Below are 17,774 nucleotides of genomic sequence, written 5' to 3'. Positions count from 1 at the left end.
ATGTATCTGACAGGAAGGAGCAGGTAACATGGAAACACATCCTTAAAATGCAAGGTGGCAAAGGAGGAAACTGGAATTATGAAAAGATATAGAATCAGGCATTTCCTGGTGGGTGACTGAGACCCTAAGTCTTCTTCTCAGACACAGCCATGACCACTGTTTGAAAGTAGGAGGGGGGATGTGCTCTCTCCCTGGGAAAGTTCAGTCTTCCCTCTACCCCGTCCTAGGCTTGGGAAAAAGAACCCCCCAACTTTGTCTAGTCTAAGCCCCGTTTTGGAACTGCATGGTTTATGTTTTAAATCATTAAGTACATATGAATGCAATAATTGGTATTTATTACAACAACATTTTGACACCCATCTGGTTTCAGAGTTTCAAAAAATTCTTGTAGGGTTTTTTTCTTTGAAGAGCTTATTATTAAGTTTTGACATGAGGAAAAGAATATTTTCTTTTTATTTTTAAGATAAACTGTTAATGTTAAGGCAATAGCACCAAGATTATTTTGATTGCTGAGCAGTTACCAAAATGTGTTCCCACTGATGCCTTAATTAATTGAATGGAGACCATTATCTGCTTTATTACAATGTCTTGATTCATATCTTTTCAAAAACAACGTCACAGAGCATGCATGGAAGAAGGCAAGAGAAGCTGTCAGATATTAATTTTCTAATTTTAAACAGCTACTACCTAATCTAACTTTTAATACAGTCATCTTAGCATGAATATGACTCGTGTTTTTTTCTTTAGATGTCAATTTTGAGAGGCTGTAATTTGTTTCTACGACAGAATCAGACACACTGACCATGCAAATTAAACGCTGGGCAGCTTTGGGGGAGCCAGGCAAAGCAGCCGTTTGAATGTCCCGTTCTCTACCTGGCTTGCCGCAAAAAGAAAAATGCTGAGGGCCATCTTGATGTGTGCGATTTCGAGATTTCAAAACATTACTGCCAGTTTCAGATCATTTTTTATTCCTTTGATAATAACACTTCCCTTTGAAAATGTGCCAATTTATTCTTTCAAGAAAAAGCTTATCTGGCCTATAATTAGCTGTGGTTTAAGAAAAGGATCAAAGGAGGGTATAGAATCGCTAAACCTTATTTCACTTATTAAATCATGCATGTGGTTCTAATTTTATTTCCCTGGGGGAGAATCTAGGGGTGCTACATCTTCTCTTGCTGAGGAGAGAGGATTTCCTAAACTAGAAGAAAAGACCCCTCAACCCCCACTCCTTTAAACTGTTGGCTTGGAAGATGTGCTCCCGGCTCCAAGAACGCAACCCTATGCAACCCGGACACTCGTATGCACGAATGTCAAGAACAAGGCTCTACATGGGCCACAGACGATACAGCTAACTGTCGATTCAACGATCTGTTGTTTGAATCTTAGGCTCTCAGTTTAGGGGCCCTGCTTGCTACCTAGATCTCAACACTCCATATTGTATCTTCATATAACATTTCTGCTACTAAGGTCTGATCCGTTTAGTACTTTTCATTTAGCCCTGAACATACTGTTACTATACACTGCCATTTGCTGACACCAGAAATATGCTCATGGTTTAAACAGTCTCCAGGAATTTTTCGCTTTTATTTTTAAAACCCCAAGCTTCTGGGTAGGTATACCTTCCGTCCTAAACTTAGACCGGGCCAGTGTTAGCTGGCCGGCCCATCCAAGAGATTTCTTGAATTATTTCTGGATGACTAGCTCCTAAAATCATGTCAACTGCATTGAGGGGGAAAAAAAAAAGGAGAGGAAAGAGGAGAATCCTTTTGCAAAAGAACTCGGGAAGTGAAACAGTCCTGAAGCATTCAGTGGGTGTAAGACAAATTGTTAGTGCTGTATATATAGCGAACGTCTTACAAACACGATGCATGCCAGAAATAAACAATATTGTCTCTGTATGATCAGCAAAATATGTCTAATTATCCATCTCCATCCCTGTTATATAGGATGTATAGAAATAAACAATGCATATCCATGCCAAGATCACTTTAATTTAAATTAGATCTAATGTGAACTGAATACACACTCAGCATCATATATAGCAGCCATCCATGACGGTGCCGAAAAAGTAGGCATTTGTGGGATGCCTAGAGGAATGTTAACTGGTAGATTTGGTACTTTGGGAAGGTTCACATTGGGTAGGTTCACATTGGGTAGGTTACTGGTTAAACTCCTGTGGAAGAAACAGACAGAAAGAAAAAAATACCATCACAGTGACAATGCAGATGTGGCAAAAGCACAAAACAGTAGTAAATAAATCGGCTAACTTCACGGCAAGACAAAGGCAAACACTCAAGCGACACACTCCAAAAAGCAGCTTACGGACGGGGAGCTGTGACGTGGCTCTGGGCTGAGAGAGAAAAGACAACAGCTCATGGCAAACATTAGCCACAGAGTGATTAGAAAGCATGGACACTTATGGAACACCCATATGTAACGATCATGTCATTTAAATGCTTTTGGGAAGGGCCTTTGGTTTCTTCTATGTTCACTGTCCTAAGAGTCTGGAATTTGCCTTCACTAAGAACTTGAAGTTCCTGGAATTCTTGAAATGGCTGGGTGGGACTGGAGCTGCTATAAAGTGTCTAGGGGTGGAGCACATTAGTTTTCCTACTTTCATTAATGTTACTGTCAGTTGACACACATTTGTGAAGTCAGATATTAGACACAAAATGGAATAGGAAATTCACCCACTTGAATATATGCCAATGGTGATGTACAGAAACTGAATTCTTTTAAAATTTATTATTTATTTATTTGAGAGGCAGTGGTGGGGGGAGGGAGAGAGAGAGAGCAAGCGAGCTGCTGGTTCATCTCTGACATGGCTGCAATTGCTGTTGGGGCTGGGCCAGGCCAAAGACAGGAGCTGAGAGTTCAATCCAGGTCTGCAGTGTGGACAATGGGAAACCGACGTCCATCACTGCTGTCTCCCAGGGTCTGCATCTGGAGCTGGGAATCAAAATCAGGAACTCCAAAACAGGAAACAGGCATCTTAACTGCTTAGGCTAAACACCTGCCATTCAGAAACTGAATTCTTTCCAGCTACTACTTCTAAAGACAGGAGAGTATGCAACAGGGTATCAGAATAGATGGTGAAGGTGGAGAAATCGTAATAAGGAACAACTGAATACTTTTATAGAATATATAAAGCAAGTCCAATTAAAATGGAGAAATGTTTGCCTGCAGAAAAAGACACCTAAGAAAAGAAAAGATTCTCAAATTCAGCTGTTATACTGAACTACTTGACCAAAACTTGGTGCAAAATGTGGTTTCATGTCAGGAGGGTTACCCTTGGAAGTGGCACAGCGGTGGGATGAAAGCATGATAGGCATTTGTAGGGGGCTGGGATGTTCTGTTTCTTGATCTCAGTCGCTGGTGACAGGGGTGTGTTCAGTTTGTGCAAATTAATCAAGCTGTGTGTTTTTCTCTAAAAAGGTAAAATAAGTCAAAAATGAAAAAAAATTTTTTGCATTATTTGTTTCTGAACAAAGATTGATTAATTAATGTGATGGAAGAGAGATCGATGGCTTTAGGAGCAGAGAGAGAAAAAATCAAACAAAACACAAATCCCTACTCGAATCAACTGTGTTTCTATGGAGGCTCTGTGTCATTTGCTGCTCCAGACGCTGGCACTTGAGTCTCATCATGGCATTTTAAGGGTGTTCCATCCAGCCAAAGTCACTGGCACGTAGAGCCCAGCCTAACTCTGCATCTGAGAGGAACCTTCCTGTTTAAGTGGAGTTGACAGCACTTTGGCAAAGGAGTTGAGGATCTCGTTTTGGATCTTGCAGTAAGAGCGAGTTTTGCCAAAGCAGCTCTGCCCAGGGCAAGCTGTGTTTAACTCAGAGGACTCCTGCATGGGCTGGAGCTGCCTCTGGGCTTGCTTAGTGCGGCAAACTTCTTGCTAAGTCAGACATCCTGGATCTCGTAGTTACTCTGGACGCCTGTCTCCTTCCAGAAACAAGCAACTCTTTTACAGTGGCAACACAGCCCTGCATAATTGCCAACCTGGCCTCCTCTTCTCTCTGGGAAAACAGATGTCTCCCTCTCCCAGGTTTGACCTTTATACTTCACAGTTGGGGAAAGTCAAGTTCATCTCTCTACTTGGTACTAAAGGGTTTAGAAGATAAGCTAAACAGAACCATGAAGTCGAGGGGAAAAAAGCAACTTTTCCTTCCACGTGTGTCTTTTCGACTGGGGAATGTGCCTTTGGATTCAGTCGCTGGGGGTTCTCAGTCTTAAACACTGCCATGTAGCAAAACCGTTGGCGATTTCCACTGAGACATGTGTAAGCCTATAGAAGCAAATGTGATCATTAAATGATACACACACTGAATAATGATCAAGGAATTAGGAGATCTTAAAGACGGCAGCCTGGAAAGTTAAAATGTCAATTCTGAGCAAATTAAAAGTAGCTAGGAATGAATAACATATAAACGTATGCGAAAGCAACTTAATTTAAACATATTAGCGGATGGTGGTACACAAAGTAGAAGCAAGCTTCATTTTGCACTCCAAAATTAAAAAAAACTCATATTAATCAAAACATATTGTATTTGTAAAATATGACATTTTTGCTGGACGAAAGCACGGGGCTCATAGAGAAACAGTTCCTTCATCTGACATATCACAATGGTCTACTTCTAAAAGGATGAAACACGCCTGATATTTCTGCTTTCTGCAAAATAACTGAGTGCATTTCTAATGTTACTAATATTTCATTTAGATATTAATAACGTATGGATAACCAAAGAGGCGATTCCAAGTATAACACTTCACTCATACACACGTGAAGACCATGACTTTCTAGTAGCTCTTAGTACTGATGCTCAGCCTCCTGAGGTGTTGATGGTTGCAATCAATTATCACTGTAAAGAGGGACCTTCAGCAACTACCGAAAAACAAGGGACTCCATGGAAGTCATAATTATATGTCTCTGCATAGTCCAAGCAGTATGAATGGCAATCTGATAACTGATGCATGTTAAAAATCAGACTCTGCAGGCTGGGTATCGTGATGCAGTGGACTACCAGAGTACCTGGGACCAAGTTCTGTCTTTACCTTCTGATCCAGATTCCTGCTAATGTGCCTAGGAAGCAGCAAGTGATGCCCCCAAGTGGTTGGGTTCCTCACCCTTACATGGGAGACCTGGACTGAGTTCCTGGCTCATGTCTTCAGTCTGGCCCAGCCCTGGCTGTTGCAGCATTTGGGGGAATGAACAAGTGGATAGAATCAATCTCAATCTCAATCTCTCTCCCTCCCCCAATTATCTCTCCATCCTGCTCTTCTAACAAATAAATAAATCTGAAAGAAAAACTAGATTCTTTATTTTGGAGACTTTACTGAAAAAGGATAGCTATCTTATCTCAGGATATTGGATTAAAAAATTCTCATCTTTCTCTCTCACATGGATGAAACCTACAGCTGTGTGTGTGCCATGATTTCTACTGACAGAAATGACTGCAGTTGGATCTGTCTCTTACTTTCTAGAATTAATTCTCACTAAGACACTGTCGCTATGCAGAAGGGATGTGGTTCTATCTTCCCCTCAAAGACTGCTTTAGATTTATGGATGGGGTGAAACTCAAGATACAGAATCCTTTCCACTTACAATTTTAAGAAAAATTATTTATTTGAAAGGCAAAGAGATGTAGAGAGAGCTCCCTTCTGCTGGTTTACTCGCCAAATGCCAGTGAAGAAAAGCCAGGTCTGGGCCAAGCTGGAGTCAGGGGCCTGGAACTCCCTCAAGATCTCCCATATGGATGGCAGGGACCCAATGACTTAGGTCATCACCTACTGTACCCCAGGATATGTATTAACAGGATGACGGAAGGGAGAGTGCAGCTAGGACTTGAACCCAGGTGCTCCGATATGGGACATGGGTGTCCCAAGCAGTAGCTTAGCTACTGTGCCAAATGCCTGGTCCTGTGTTCTCCTTTTTGAGCTACCTATTACATGAATGTATGTGGTAGATCTTGGCTACTCTTGGTGCTCTGGACACTAACACCCTTCTCAGATGTTCTCAGGTCTATTTCCTACCACAGAGGATGGGCACTCTTTGCTGTCTTCGCATATTCTAGTCCAACATTTATCAACATTTTATTCCCTTTCATTTCTTCCACAACTTCCTTCTCCATAAAAATTTCACACCACAAGTCAATTGTGTCTCTGTTTATGTAGGATAAGTAGTTCTGTGCTTCATACATAAAACAGTCATTTTAAAAATCACCTCACGTGCAATTTCACCAACACAGAGGCTGTACAGCTTCTGATGAGAATGCATCACCGAAAGTTTCAAACAGTTGGAGGTTTTAGACCCTCCCTGCCCAAGCATTTCTCCTGCTTGACAGCTTTCTCCTTTAAAGTCTGTGCTGACCACACTGAACACTTGCTGTTCTCTATGCACGCCCTGCTTCCCGCTGCTCCTTCCACCTTCGCAAGGATCTTTCCCAGTGCCTCAACCCCTTTTGAACTCTTATTCTCCAAGCTACTTCCTCCATGGCCCTTTAGTGAAGTTCATTCTGCTCTATTTTATGCTCTTGCAACTCTTCCTTCCATTATTTGTACATGGGTAAGAATTTACATTCTTTTTGTAGTGTGCTGCTCAGACCCAACTAGACTGAAATCAGCAATTGAGGGAATATATCATTTTCTTTTTCCCATTCCTAAAGTTTTCTAACTTTTACCCTTACAACTGCCAGTCTGTATGGGTTACCAAGCAGTAAGCAATTACTGAGCACCTAATATGCACCAGCCTCTGCTCTAAGTGCTTGAGAGACAGTGATGATGAAATAAGTGTGTGGATATGGAGAGTCATGTTTCCAAGAACATTGGCATTTGGCAGATTCCATTATCCAAAATCCTCGTTTTACAAAGGAGGATACTGCATCTCAGGAAAGTTAATGGAAGAAGGGTCTTAATTCAGAAAATCTGGTGGCCAAAGCTGGCCCAGGCAGTTACTGACAGGAGTCAGCTTGATACCAGGCCACTGGCATATTGCTAAGCTGTCATGGATCTGGTGGTTTCTTTTCATCAGGAGACTGATGCTTTTCAGACTCTGGAAAAGGGTATCATAGTAAAAATACAGTTCATTCTTTCTCTTTGTCTCTCACTGTCTGTAACTCTACTTCTCAAATGAATAAATTAATAAATATTAAAAAATACATTTCATGTACATATCTCAGGCAGAGAGAGAAAAGCACATTTTGAGAATTGAGACGCCCTGATTTTTCTTTGTGTGTACATCAATCATTGTTTAGTTCTACCACTCAGAGTCATCGTAACCTGTCCTGGGCCACTGTGAAGCCTGGAGGTGACTGAGTGGAGACAGAGTGATCATATGTCAGGAAAAGGAGCTGGGGGCTTTGGGGAACCTTTCTCCATTTTCTTCCACCTTGATGGCCACTATGATGGATTAACAACAGCGAGCTTGTGGAAACCTTGTCTACCTGTCTGTTAAGGTCAAAAACTATTACTCAAGGCAGCCAAGAGGATCATAAGGGATCCATCTAACTGAGAGTCGTAGCCCTAAGACAGTTCCCAATAGACACCCCTGACAGGGCTATGGCTTCCAGATTCTATTGGCAACTTGGGCTTGTCTCTGGGAGGCTGCTGTCAACTCGGGTATGATATTTCCTACCGCTGTGACTGACCTGGCTCCACAGAAGCATAGCTGGAGCCTCCCTTTCCCTCCTAACACAGATGGAAGGCTTTCTAGGGAGAGGCAGCAAAAGGACTTTGCTGGTTTACCCTTTCTGTCAAAGAACCTCAACAGTCAGACCCAAGTGCTTCTACCTTTATTTTCTTTTACAGGATCAGATTTTGAAATAAAGCTCCCTGAGGAATAAAGAACAGTTTAAAATCTGTTTTTAACAAACTCAATGTACATGGTAGCATTTCCTTGTAGAGGGCTATTTTTCTTTAACATTTTGAATACCAGTCATTTGGAAGCAACCCTTACAATGCATGTCTCATTTTATGTCTAATCAGGTGCCTATAATACGATCTTTGAAAGGTGGAAAAGCAGAACTAGTTGAGAATAGCAAGTGTTTGAGAGAAAGGAGGCAGTGCTCTGTGTATGTGTATTGCAGGATCATGTGGCAAAAGTGGAAAGGACTGAGCAAATTAAATCTACTGATGTAAGTTAGTTAGTTTATTTGGTGTGTGTTCCAAAGAGATCATCCTTAACTTGGAAAAAAATCTATAAGGAAAATCAATCTCTGTCTGTTTTTCAACCCTCTGACAAGTGGTCAGATGCGAGTTCACACTTTGTTTGTCTTCACATGGTGGGTAGCCTGGAGAGACACATTCCCCTGAGCACACACACACATCCCCAAACACCTTTTTTTACCCTCTCTTCTATGCCATTCTGAAAAGCTGCCCCATGGCATCCATACTTTGTTTACAAATCAGCTAATAAAATATGTGTGGTTTAAAAGAATTTTAATTTAGCTTATGTTTTAGTTGGCACTTTAAAATATCACCACATACTCTGAAAGGCACGTACTATTTAGCATGAATTGAACAAATTGCAATCATATTCACTAACCAACAACACAGTTTTGGACAGCAAAAAGCTACGTATAAAACACACACACAGACACACACACACACAAGCATTCACATAATTCTCAAGATATTATTCACATCTATTATTCCCTTCTTCATTTTCAGATCTGTAAATGATCAATCCAAGAGTTCCAATTTTATTTTCATATCAGTAAAAAAAAATCCACAACAAAACATTCCTAGACAAGGACTTCCAATTGTGAAAATGATTTTGCTTCAGATATCATTAAGGGAATTTCATGCTTCCAGGGGACTGGCACTCACATGTTTTTCCACAGATGAATTCAACAGCTCATAAAATGACTTTTGAGACAGTACTACGGATCTTCATAACAAGAATCTATCCTTGGGTGGGCACATTTTTAAAAATCAGTTTTGTTGCTAAGCAAACAAGTTCATTGAGGTTCAGAGACAAGGCCCCAAGTACAAGGCTCTTCAAGGAACAATTTCCTCTTATGTGTGTTGGTGGTGGTAGCCTTCAAGTTCAAACCCAAGTAACTAATGGCTAGTTCAAGACCTGGGCTATTCTCAAAATGAGACTACTACTCATTTTAACATTATTCTTTTCACAACTATTCTCCCAAGCACATGGGTCTTGGTTATAGTGTGCATATTAAAAAAAAACAAAATAATCCATCATTAATGCTTTACCTGCAAGGGATCCACTTTTATCCTCATGGGTTAAAAGTCAGCAAGGCCATATTTAAAACAGACACAAATTCAACAATAAGCAACTAAAGATGGAATTTCTTGCTAATTGGAAATGAAGAGCTACTGCTTATCAACCTGCTGTAGGCCAAGTCAAGAAGCTTCTCACAGTGAAAGGGGCAGAGAAAGCTGCCTTGTATTACTTTATTTAACCTTATACAGTGCAATGCTACAGGGAGTCTTGATTCATAAAACTGCTTAAAAATAGAGCACGAGTCAAGGCTTCCAAATTGAGGAAAAGCCTCTTGCATAATTGTTCTGAGCTTCTTGTAAGTATGCTTGTACGAATCACCAGTCTGCTTCATACTGGTTGCTACATCCCAACAATGCAAAGGACTTGCTAAAATAAGAAAAGAACAAAAATCTAAGAGGACCTAGTCAATACCAGGCTTCACTGGAGTTTTGCCAGCCATACCACAAAATTCTCTCCATATGGGAGTCTTTGTTCCTTCAGAAACGGGGCTCTGAGACTGACTCTACCTCCTTGGGTCACAACCTGCTTCCTCGCTGGGGCACAAACATGGCATTGAATCTACCAACCATTTCCAGATAGGACCTAAGATTCACCAAACTGTTTTAGAAACTGACAAATGCAAAACCTACAGAATTTCCCATAATTTAACCTGCAGGAGAGAGAATGCACAACACAGCACCTACTGTGCTCAGAGTTAAACGAGATCCTGTGTTCCTATATTCTCAGAGTTACAGATCTGCCCATGTGGTTTGTGACTCTCCAGGAAATGAGGGTATGGGTGGATGAATGGGATATGTCATATTCCCTAAATATACTTGGCCACAGAGTGTCTCAAACACCTAGAACAAAGAATGGCAAACTTTGGACCAGTCTGGTAAGTACAGTTTGATTGGAACATGGCCACACTCATTACTTTATATACTATCATTGCTTTTGTGCTACCGCAGCAGGATTGAGTAGTAACAGAGATTGTATGGCTCCAAAGCCTAACTATTTGTTATCTGGATTTTTGTAGAAAACATTGGCTGACCACGTCTGCCTGGACCTCCAGGCAACACACTTTGGGAAACACCACTTTCCAGGGATAATGCCATTGGAATAAGAAACACCGTGTAAACACCACAGCCAACTTTATATCCCCCATGCCTTATTTATGTTGTACGACAAAACAATTCATTTCTTGAAGCATTTTCAACCTCTTCCATTCCTCCCCACCCCACTATTTGGAAGCTATGAGCACCACAGTAGGAACTATGTGCTCTCTGTCCATTCTAACAATGCAAACCACAGGCCACCATTAATCCATTTCTGTATGACTCTCCAGCCATTTGCACCCAAACTCCGATGGTATCAAAAGAGGTGTCCTTACTTGACTGGTTCCCATGACTCCCGCTCAAAGCCCCTGTGAATGGATTGTGCAATTGAGGACTCCATCAAATCCACATATCTAACAACAAGTGGGGCAAACAGGTCTTGAAGGTGTTTGTGAAATTTTCCATTGCACAAATTATCTAGAATAGATAAAGCAGAAATTTGGTAAGAACCCACAGTTGCTTTATCAGCATGCAACGTACACACATTTGCATGAATGTCTTCTGCATTAAATATGCTGCTTCTAAGGAAGTCAAAAGAAGAAGGGATGTAAAAAAGGACACATCACATCTCTGTGGAAGGGGAGGGAAAGGGAATTCTAAGTTGATCCATTTGTTCCACTCTTCTAAAAAAAAAAAAAAAAAACCACTATCAAACTTCTTTATAAAAATGACTAAAACAACCATTCACACCAGTCTTTCATGTTCTTCTTGCAACCACTCTCTTTCTTCCCATTAAGTTGCCAGGAAGAAAGAACATTCTAGAAACCTCCACGCCTTCCTCATCCTCTCCAGGGAAGAAGATCTATCTCATAGCTATTGTTGCTATAAGATACCCCGACATATTTCAGATGCCAAAAAATAGCTAGAAATTGTTTTATTGTTCATTTAGAAAACATCTTTTGATAAAAACTGTAAAATGTGAAAAGGTTAAGCTAATTAATCTGTGTTAAGAGCAAACAGAATACCAGAAACAGACACCTCTTTTCATAGTGTTCTAGGGCTCTTGTGTTGATCTAAGGGGAGGTTTCCCAGCAACAAAATACTTGGGAAGAAAGGGAATGCCCAGACATTGGTGTTGGTTTGTTTTTTTATTTTCAGTAATAATATAATTAGAGAGAGCTATGCCTGGCCTGTAGCCTGCTTGGCATAAAGATGTCTTAGCCGTCAACTCCTCTGTACCCCACTTGCCAAACAGTCAAAGAAGATACATACAGTCAGTACGGAGAAAATCATTCAGCAGCTGGAACAGTGGAAAGCTGTCCCAGGTGTCGGGGGGCTGCACCTCTAGCGCTGCGTCCATGTCCACCGCAAAGAGCGACAGGAAAGTCTCCGCGTGCTCCACCATTAAGTCCGACCACCACGCGAAGGCCTTGGAAATGTGGCAGAAAAACAACAGACATAACGGATGAGCACCTCTCCGGGACCTGAGATGTGAATTCCAGCCCTCATTGTTCCAGACTAATTGTGCATCCAGCAGGGTTTGGTAATTTTATTGTAAAGAGAACAGCATTTTGGATACAATTGGGCCTCTCATGATTCCAGGCCTGGTGTAGAGGGCCTTTATTCTGACCTGTGGGCCAGAGGATGCAGCTGTAGAAATGACAGAGGTGGATTTTCTGTTCAATTTACAATAACTCTGTATGTTTGGGTCATGCTCCTTATCACTGTTGTTGGCTACTTCTTGCTGGAACGTATTAGAATTTGGGAGTTTCTTCACTGTGTTTATGGGTTTTCTGCTGGTCTAACTTGAAAATTTGCAATTATTATTCACTTTGATCTATGTATCTGGGGCTTAATTGCCTGTGGTCAGCATACAAACTCAGGGACACATGTTTCCCTACACACTGCTCACTCCTACTTCGTACTAAGGCAGAGGAAATCGCTGTCACAGTTGTCACCAAACATTGGAGTCAGAATCTTATCTTTAAGCAGGGAGCCTTCGTTTTTGCTTCCAGTCTGAAGGAAAGATCAGGCTTAGGCAAGGAAACATTGAGTAAGACCAGGACTTACTTTTCTGGGGGTTGGACACTTATGTACATTGAAAACCAAAAAATATCAGTGAAGTAACTCATTTTCATGCACGTGGGCCCTTGGAAATCATTGTGCAGGGTCTCGGGGCGGCATTCACATCAGTCGGGGCCAGATGTGAATGCAATTCAAAGGCAGGCATGCATGTTGACTAATCATTTCTGGCAGGGAGCATGCAGAATGAGTGGCGGTATCAACAGGCCCTGTTTTGCTGAATTCAAAGACAGCAGTAAAACAAAAACAAATCGCCAGCCCCTTCTTGCTCCCCACCTCCCCACTCAATGCCGTAAAGTATTTACACTGGAAACACTTTCCGGAGCATTCACCAAAAAATGATGGGAAGGCATTTGAGAACATGAAAGATGATTATGGCAATAATTCCATAAATGGAAGGGTTTGTTCAATGGCCAAGCTCTTCTGTAATCTATTAGTCATTTGAGGGATACTCTAAACAGCCACGAGGAGGCAGAATAGGGGTCTTGCCTCTCTTCTTTCATGAGATTTCTTACTTTACTTACTTCTCCTTTATCAACATGTGGCTGGTTTGCAAATTAAATGGAAAAAATCAAGTCACGGACCATTCTGCAAGGTTGGCTTGGCTGGAAATAGACACCTGCTGTTTACAGTAAAACCTCACTGATTCAGAGTGATGGGAGAGAGGAGATGCTGGTCTGTCCACCAAAAAGCCTCAGTTACTGGGCTTTCTAATAAGAGGTATCATTTTATGGCTACTAAATGCAATCTGTAACTAGGCACTGAAATAAAAGGTGTTTGTGACGTACACATTGGTTATCTTATCAATGCATCATACATGTAAGGGTTTTTAAACCTCTAATAATCATAGAGAAGTTGACTTACACATGAAAGTAATAGAGGATTTAAGTTGATAGGTTCAAGGATAGAAATAAGCACTGGATTACTCTGAAGTGTCAGGAGAGCCTCTAGAATTTCACAATAAACATGGCAAATATTTTACTTAAGCGAAATGACAACAACCACAGCTGCAATGAAATCATCCCAGATTCCCAGAATTTGGGTCTGAACCAATGAGGTTTTATTGTAGCTTTATCACCAGGAAATGAGAGCCCTGAGGTTTGGGGCTTGCCCTCCGACTGCTTGGCTAAATCCAGTAGAGGAATAAATCCCTTATTCCATCCCCCAAACTTTCCCCGCCCACCAACATTTTAGGCAGAGACCATTTCACTATTGGCATCTGCTGCAGTCCCATCCCCACCTCCTCTCCCATAGTGAGGCCTGACTCCCATCAATCCTGACTCAGGGTATCTGTAGAATTCACAAAAGTATGCGAAATGCTGGCTAGTGCTTGTCCCTGAGTTATTTGGTCAACTTTAAACCTCCAAGGTAAATAAAAACACCAAACAGACAAAAAAAAAAAAAAAAAAAAAAACAGTTACTGGGAAGACTGAGTTGTCTTCCCACATAAAATCTTGCTCTCAGATGATAGGAAAAAAAATAAATAGAACACTAAAAAGTCCCTGAAAGTACAAATTCCTTAACCAAACCTCATACTGTTTTTTTTTTTTAAACCAGTTTTCTCATTTAAAAGTTACAAGCCAGCAGTCACAGAAGTACCAGTTCTACCATCTATAGAGAACTCAGTGCCTCACTGTAACTTAATATGCAGAGCTACAACCCTTGCATCAACAGTCATACAGATAGGCAATCCTACAAGGAACGTCTGTTGTCATAGACACTGTCACCACCCAAGTCAGGTGGAGGGATTTAGTACTGCAGTGAAGCGAGACAACCGTAATTTGGGGGATGTAGAAGAAGTGAGGGCCAGAGTTCTTTATGCACATCCCAGGTAATTCCTTCCAGAACCTCAGACTCAAACCTGACTCTGAGAAGGAGAAAACAAGTCTAGCGAGGGAAATAACCACCACAAAAAAAAAAAAAAAAAAAAAAAAAAAAAAAAAAAAAAAAGTGAAAGTGTAATTCCGACTAAATGAACAGAGTTTGTATCACTGGATTGGATAAGGTCAGGCTTAGAAATATGCATTTATTTAATGCTTGCTCAGACAGGTACAAGAGCCAACTTACAACATCCAGGAACAGTTAAAGTCTCTATAGATCTTTTCCAAAGACAATAAGAAGTTATGCCTTGGCTTCTAAATACTTACCCAGGGCTTTTTGCTATTTATAGACAAAGCTGTGTGCTTAGGGGTACAATTCACCACACGGAACACATGTGTATTCTGCACACAAACTAACATGTATATATGTACCCCTCTGTCTTCTACAATACATATATACATATACATACGTATACATAGAGAGAGATTGGGAAGGTGAAGCAACAATACATAAAGGTGTAATTCATATGTGTGTTTGTGTGTGTGAATAAAGTGGGTCCTGAGGACAGAATTAAGCTGCAATTAAGCGAGTAACATGACAACAGCTACTGAACACTGCCCGTGTGGTTAGCTTACGATGTATTCTTAGCTGATGACAATGTTTTCTCTTGCGATGCTTAGTGACTTTATACTGGAATTTAAAATGGCTTTAAGGATTATTGTTTTATTTTTTTTTTTTGGAGGGGGGCAAGTCTACTTGTCGTCTTCATTTATGTGGTGCCACCAAACAGCATGGCCACACAGCCGAGACCCATGCTTAAGATCTACCGATTTTCTTTTTTTTTTTTTTTAAGTTTTACTGATCACTCAGAGACTATAGCACTGTATATTGGTCAGGAGGAAAAACATCTTTCATCCTTTGGGGAAGAAAAACTCCATCTTCAGTGTGCCAGCGCTAATCGGACCTCCTCTGTGGGCTACCAGGCACAGTCTGCCCAGGTTCTGCACTCTGCAATCACCAGGGCAGCTCTCGTGATCACCGGTGCTTAGGCTTCTCCAGGGGACTCTTGTCAACTGAGCTGGGGCAAGACCCGGGGCTCAGAAGTTTCAAGAGCCCTGTAGGTGACTGGAATCAGTAAGGAAAAGTGCAGAACAGGTGGGCATGGTTTCTGGACCATTTCACCTTACAATAACCCACTCTCAACACTTTCTGTCCGTCTCTTCATTTTGTATTATCCTGTGCTTTAGGGTCGGAAATTCATATTGTTTGTTTCCTTAGCAATTTGTTCCTAAAAACACAACAGCCAGTATTTACTGAGTATTCACTCTGCGAGGTGTAACACCAGATGCCTTCCTTACTGTGGTCTTCCATCTTAGCCATGACCATCCACAATGCCCTCCAATTTACACAGAAAGAGAGGCTAAGTTGCTTTGTCAAGGTCACAGAGTAAAGAAGGCGGCAACCTAGAATTCAAATGCAAGCTTCCCTGGCATGAAGGCTAGGCTCCTGTTGCTCTGCTCTCTGGCTTGAAGGCCAAGGCTGCCCTATTCCTTGGTGTTTTCCCAAATACACCAAGCTGGTTATTTCTTTGCTCAGCAGATAGACCATGCTCAACAGATACATTTTGATCAATTAATGTAACAAGATTTTATGGTTGAGTGAAATGATTAATTTGAGAAATATTTTCACACATTTATTTAAAAGAAAATTTGGTCTCTAGAACTCCACAATATGCTGAAATTTTTATGACTAACTTCCAAAAGTGTTAATGAGAATAGAATTGAATTTACGTCTACCATATTTATTTATGCTGAGTGGCTATTGACTATGTCAGATTAAAATATTTTGTGATGATGGTTATTAGGGTGATTTAAGATGATGAACATCACTCAGTGAAAAAACACCTTTTAGAATAGTGAAGAATGGCTTCTCTAGAATACACATTTTCCTTTGGTGCCTCTTCTGAGTAATTTATACATCGCTTCTTAGAGCCTGAAGCAGCCTCAGAAAATCGTTTGATTATGATCAAGTCTACCTGTCATTTTTCTTTTTCTACCATACACTTACAAGCACAGATCTGTGCCTGAGAAAAACCATCCTCTTTGTATCCGTGTCTTCGAATACGTGTGGACTTGTTCAGCCATCGCAGGAAAAGCCTCAAGTGCTCAAATCAGGGCACAGTAGGCCAGAGCCCCTTTATGCCTCTGGAGATGACATCTGAAGAGGCCCCGGAAGGAGCACACTTACCATCACTTGCACCCCATACCATCACTTGCACCCCAAGTGCTTCCAAAGCACGTGGGAAGCATCATGTCATATGGCACAGAGTAGAAGAGAAATTCTAACCCAATTCAATTTCATGTGTCTGGAAATGAATGTTTTGTTTCTGTGTCTGGAGGCTGCTGCCTTGGCTCCCCTTCTTACTTAGGGCTATGTGTTATTGCTGGGTGCTGTTTGAGTCCGTATGCCTGCCTCCAGCGGTCTTTACCCAATTCCTGGAGGGTTTTTTCAGGGATGTCAGGATTCTTCAGTACTCTCTCTATATATAAATACTGTATATATGATTCACATACAGACAGCTATAGAGAAAAATTAGTATCACTTGGGTCAACTACTGTTACTAGGTTCATTGCTCATCTGCCGTAATAGAGATAGGTACAGACAGACACAGGAAACTGCAACAGGCTAAGGACAGAATCAAGGCAGGTAGGAGGCGTGTGTCGGGATGTAACTGCAGTCCTCGTGAAGTGTATCAATTGCTTCATGCACGCACAAGAGAGTCACCCCACGTTTACCCTGCTGGGGAGGGCCGCCCATCTCACAAGCAGTCCACTGGAAGTTGCTGTTACATTCCTTGGGTCAGTGTTAGGAAGCAGGAGCACTAGGAAAGTCCCATTAGAAGACATGGTACTGGAAGGGCATGCACAGAGTATGACAGCAGGTGGCTGGTTCATTCGGTTTAGTCACATACCTCTTTCCCCTGCCACGATCAGCCAAGATTGAATGGAACAGTAGAGAAACAGGGAGGAAATTTAAATAGGCAATCAGGCGTTAGTCGGGATGGCTGGATTTATGGAGTATTATATATTATTTAACTATCCTGTGAATTTTCATTTAGTATTGGGCATAATCATTTTAGCTGTTGGACAAATTACTTTTAGGGAATGCCTTTTCCCCTTTCTGCTGTAGATCTGAATGTAGACAAAGAGGAAGAATTAGTGCAATTTTCAAAAAGAGTATTTTTAAGAGTTGTGAGTTTAGAGCTCAGTTTTGAAGGAATCAGGGATACCATGGTTTAACCATCATGAAATTTTAAGAGTCTTTTCTTTAGAAGGGCTTGATTGTGTCTTTATAGGTTCGGGACCTAGCTGGCCTTGAAATCCCTTGGTTTATCATGATTGTAACAATCATCATTTTGATAGTGGTTTATAAAAAAAAAGCTGGATTTATTTAGATGTATGTTGGAGAACTAACAAATTGAATGACATGAAATAATTTGCTTTTGTCACTGCATTTAGCAACCCAGGTAATCTAATTGAAAAAAAAGAAGACCATAATACAAGAGAGTAAGTTACAAAGAGAAATTC

General features: G+C 41.1%; 1 protein-coding gene across 14 annotated transcripts in view; it reads right to left on the bottom strand.

The window, feature by feature from the left end:
- Nucleotides 1–17,774, bottom strand: part of CADPS (calcium dependent secretion activator) — a 519,824-nt gene that overhangs the window by 82,940 nt on the left and 419,110 nt on the right. For 5 of the 14 annotated variants that reach the window (XM_051851514.3, XM_089305485.1, XM_051851516.3 and 2 more), the window contains 2 exons: nt 11,557–11,713; nt 10,620–10,761 (listed from right to left, as the gene is read on the bottom strand). In XM_051851514.3, coding sequence (XP_051707474.1) covers nt 10,620–10,761; nt 11,557–11,713 — 299 coding nt within the window. Of the gene's footprint in view, nt 1–2,026; nt 2,174–10,619; nt 10,762–11,556; nt 11,714–12,890; nt 12,912–17,774 lie in introns of all 14 variants that reach the window. The other 9 variants (XM_089305480.1, XM_089305481.1, XM_051851513.3 and 6 more) reach the window with 3 other exon arrangements.

This window comes from Oryctolagus cuniculus, chromosome 10, assembly GCF_051225735.1.
Source record: "Oryctolagus cuniculus isolate XC-2025 breed Fujian yellow rabbit chromosome 10, ASM5122573v1, whole genome shotgun sequence".
Taxonomy (NCBI): Eukaryota; Metazoa; Chordata; class Mammalia; order Lagomorpha; family Leporidae; genus Oryctolagus; species Oryctolagus cuniculus.
This window is presented reverse-complemented; position numbering and strand designations above follow the sequence as displayed.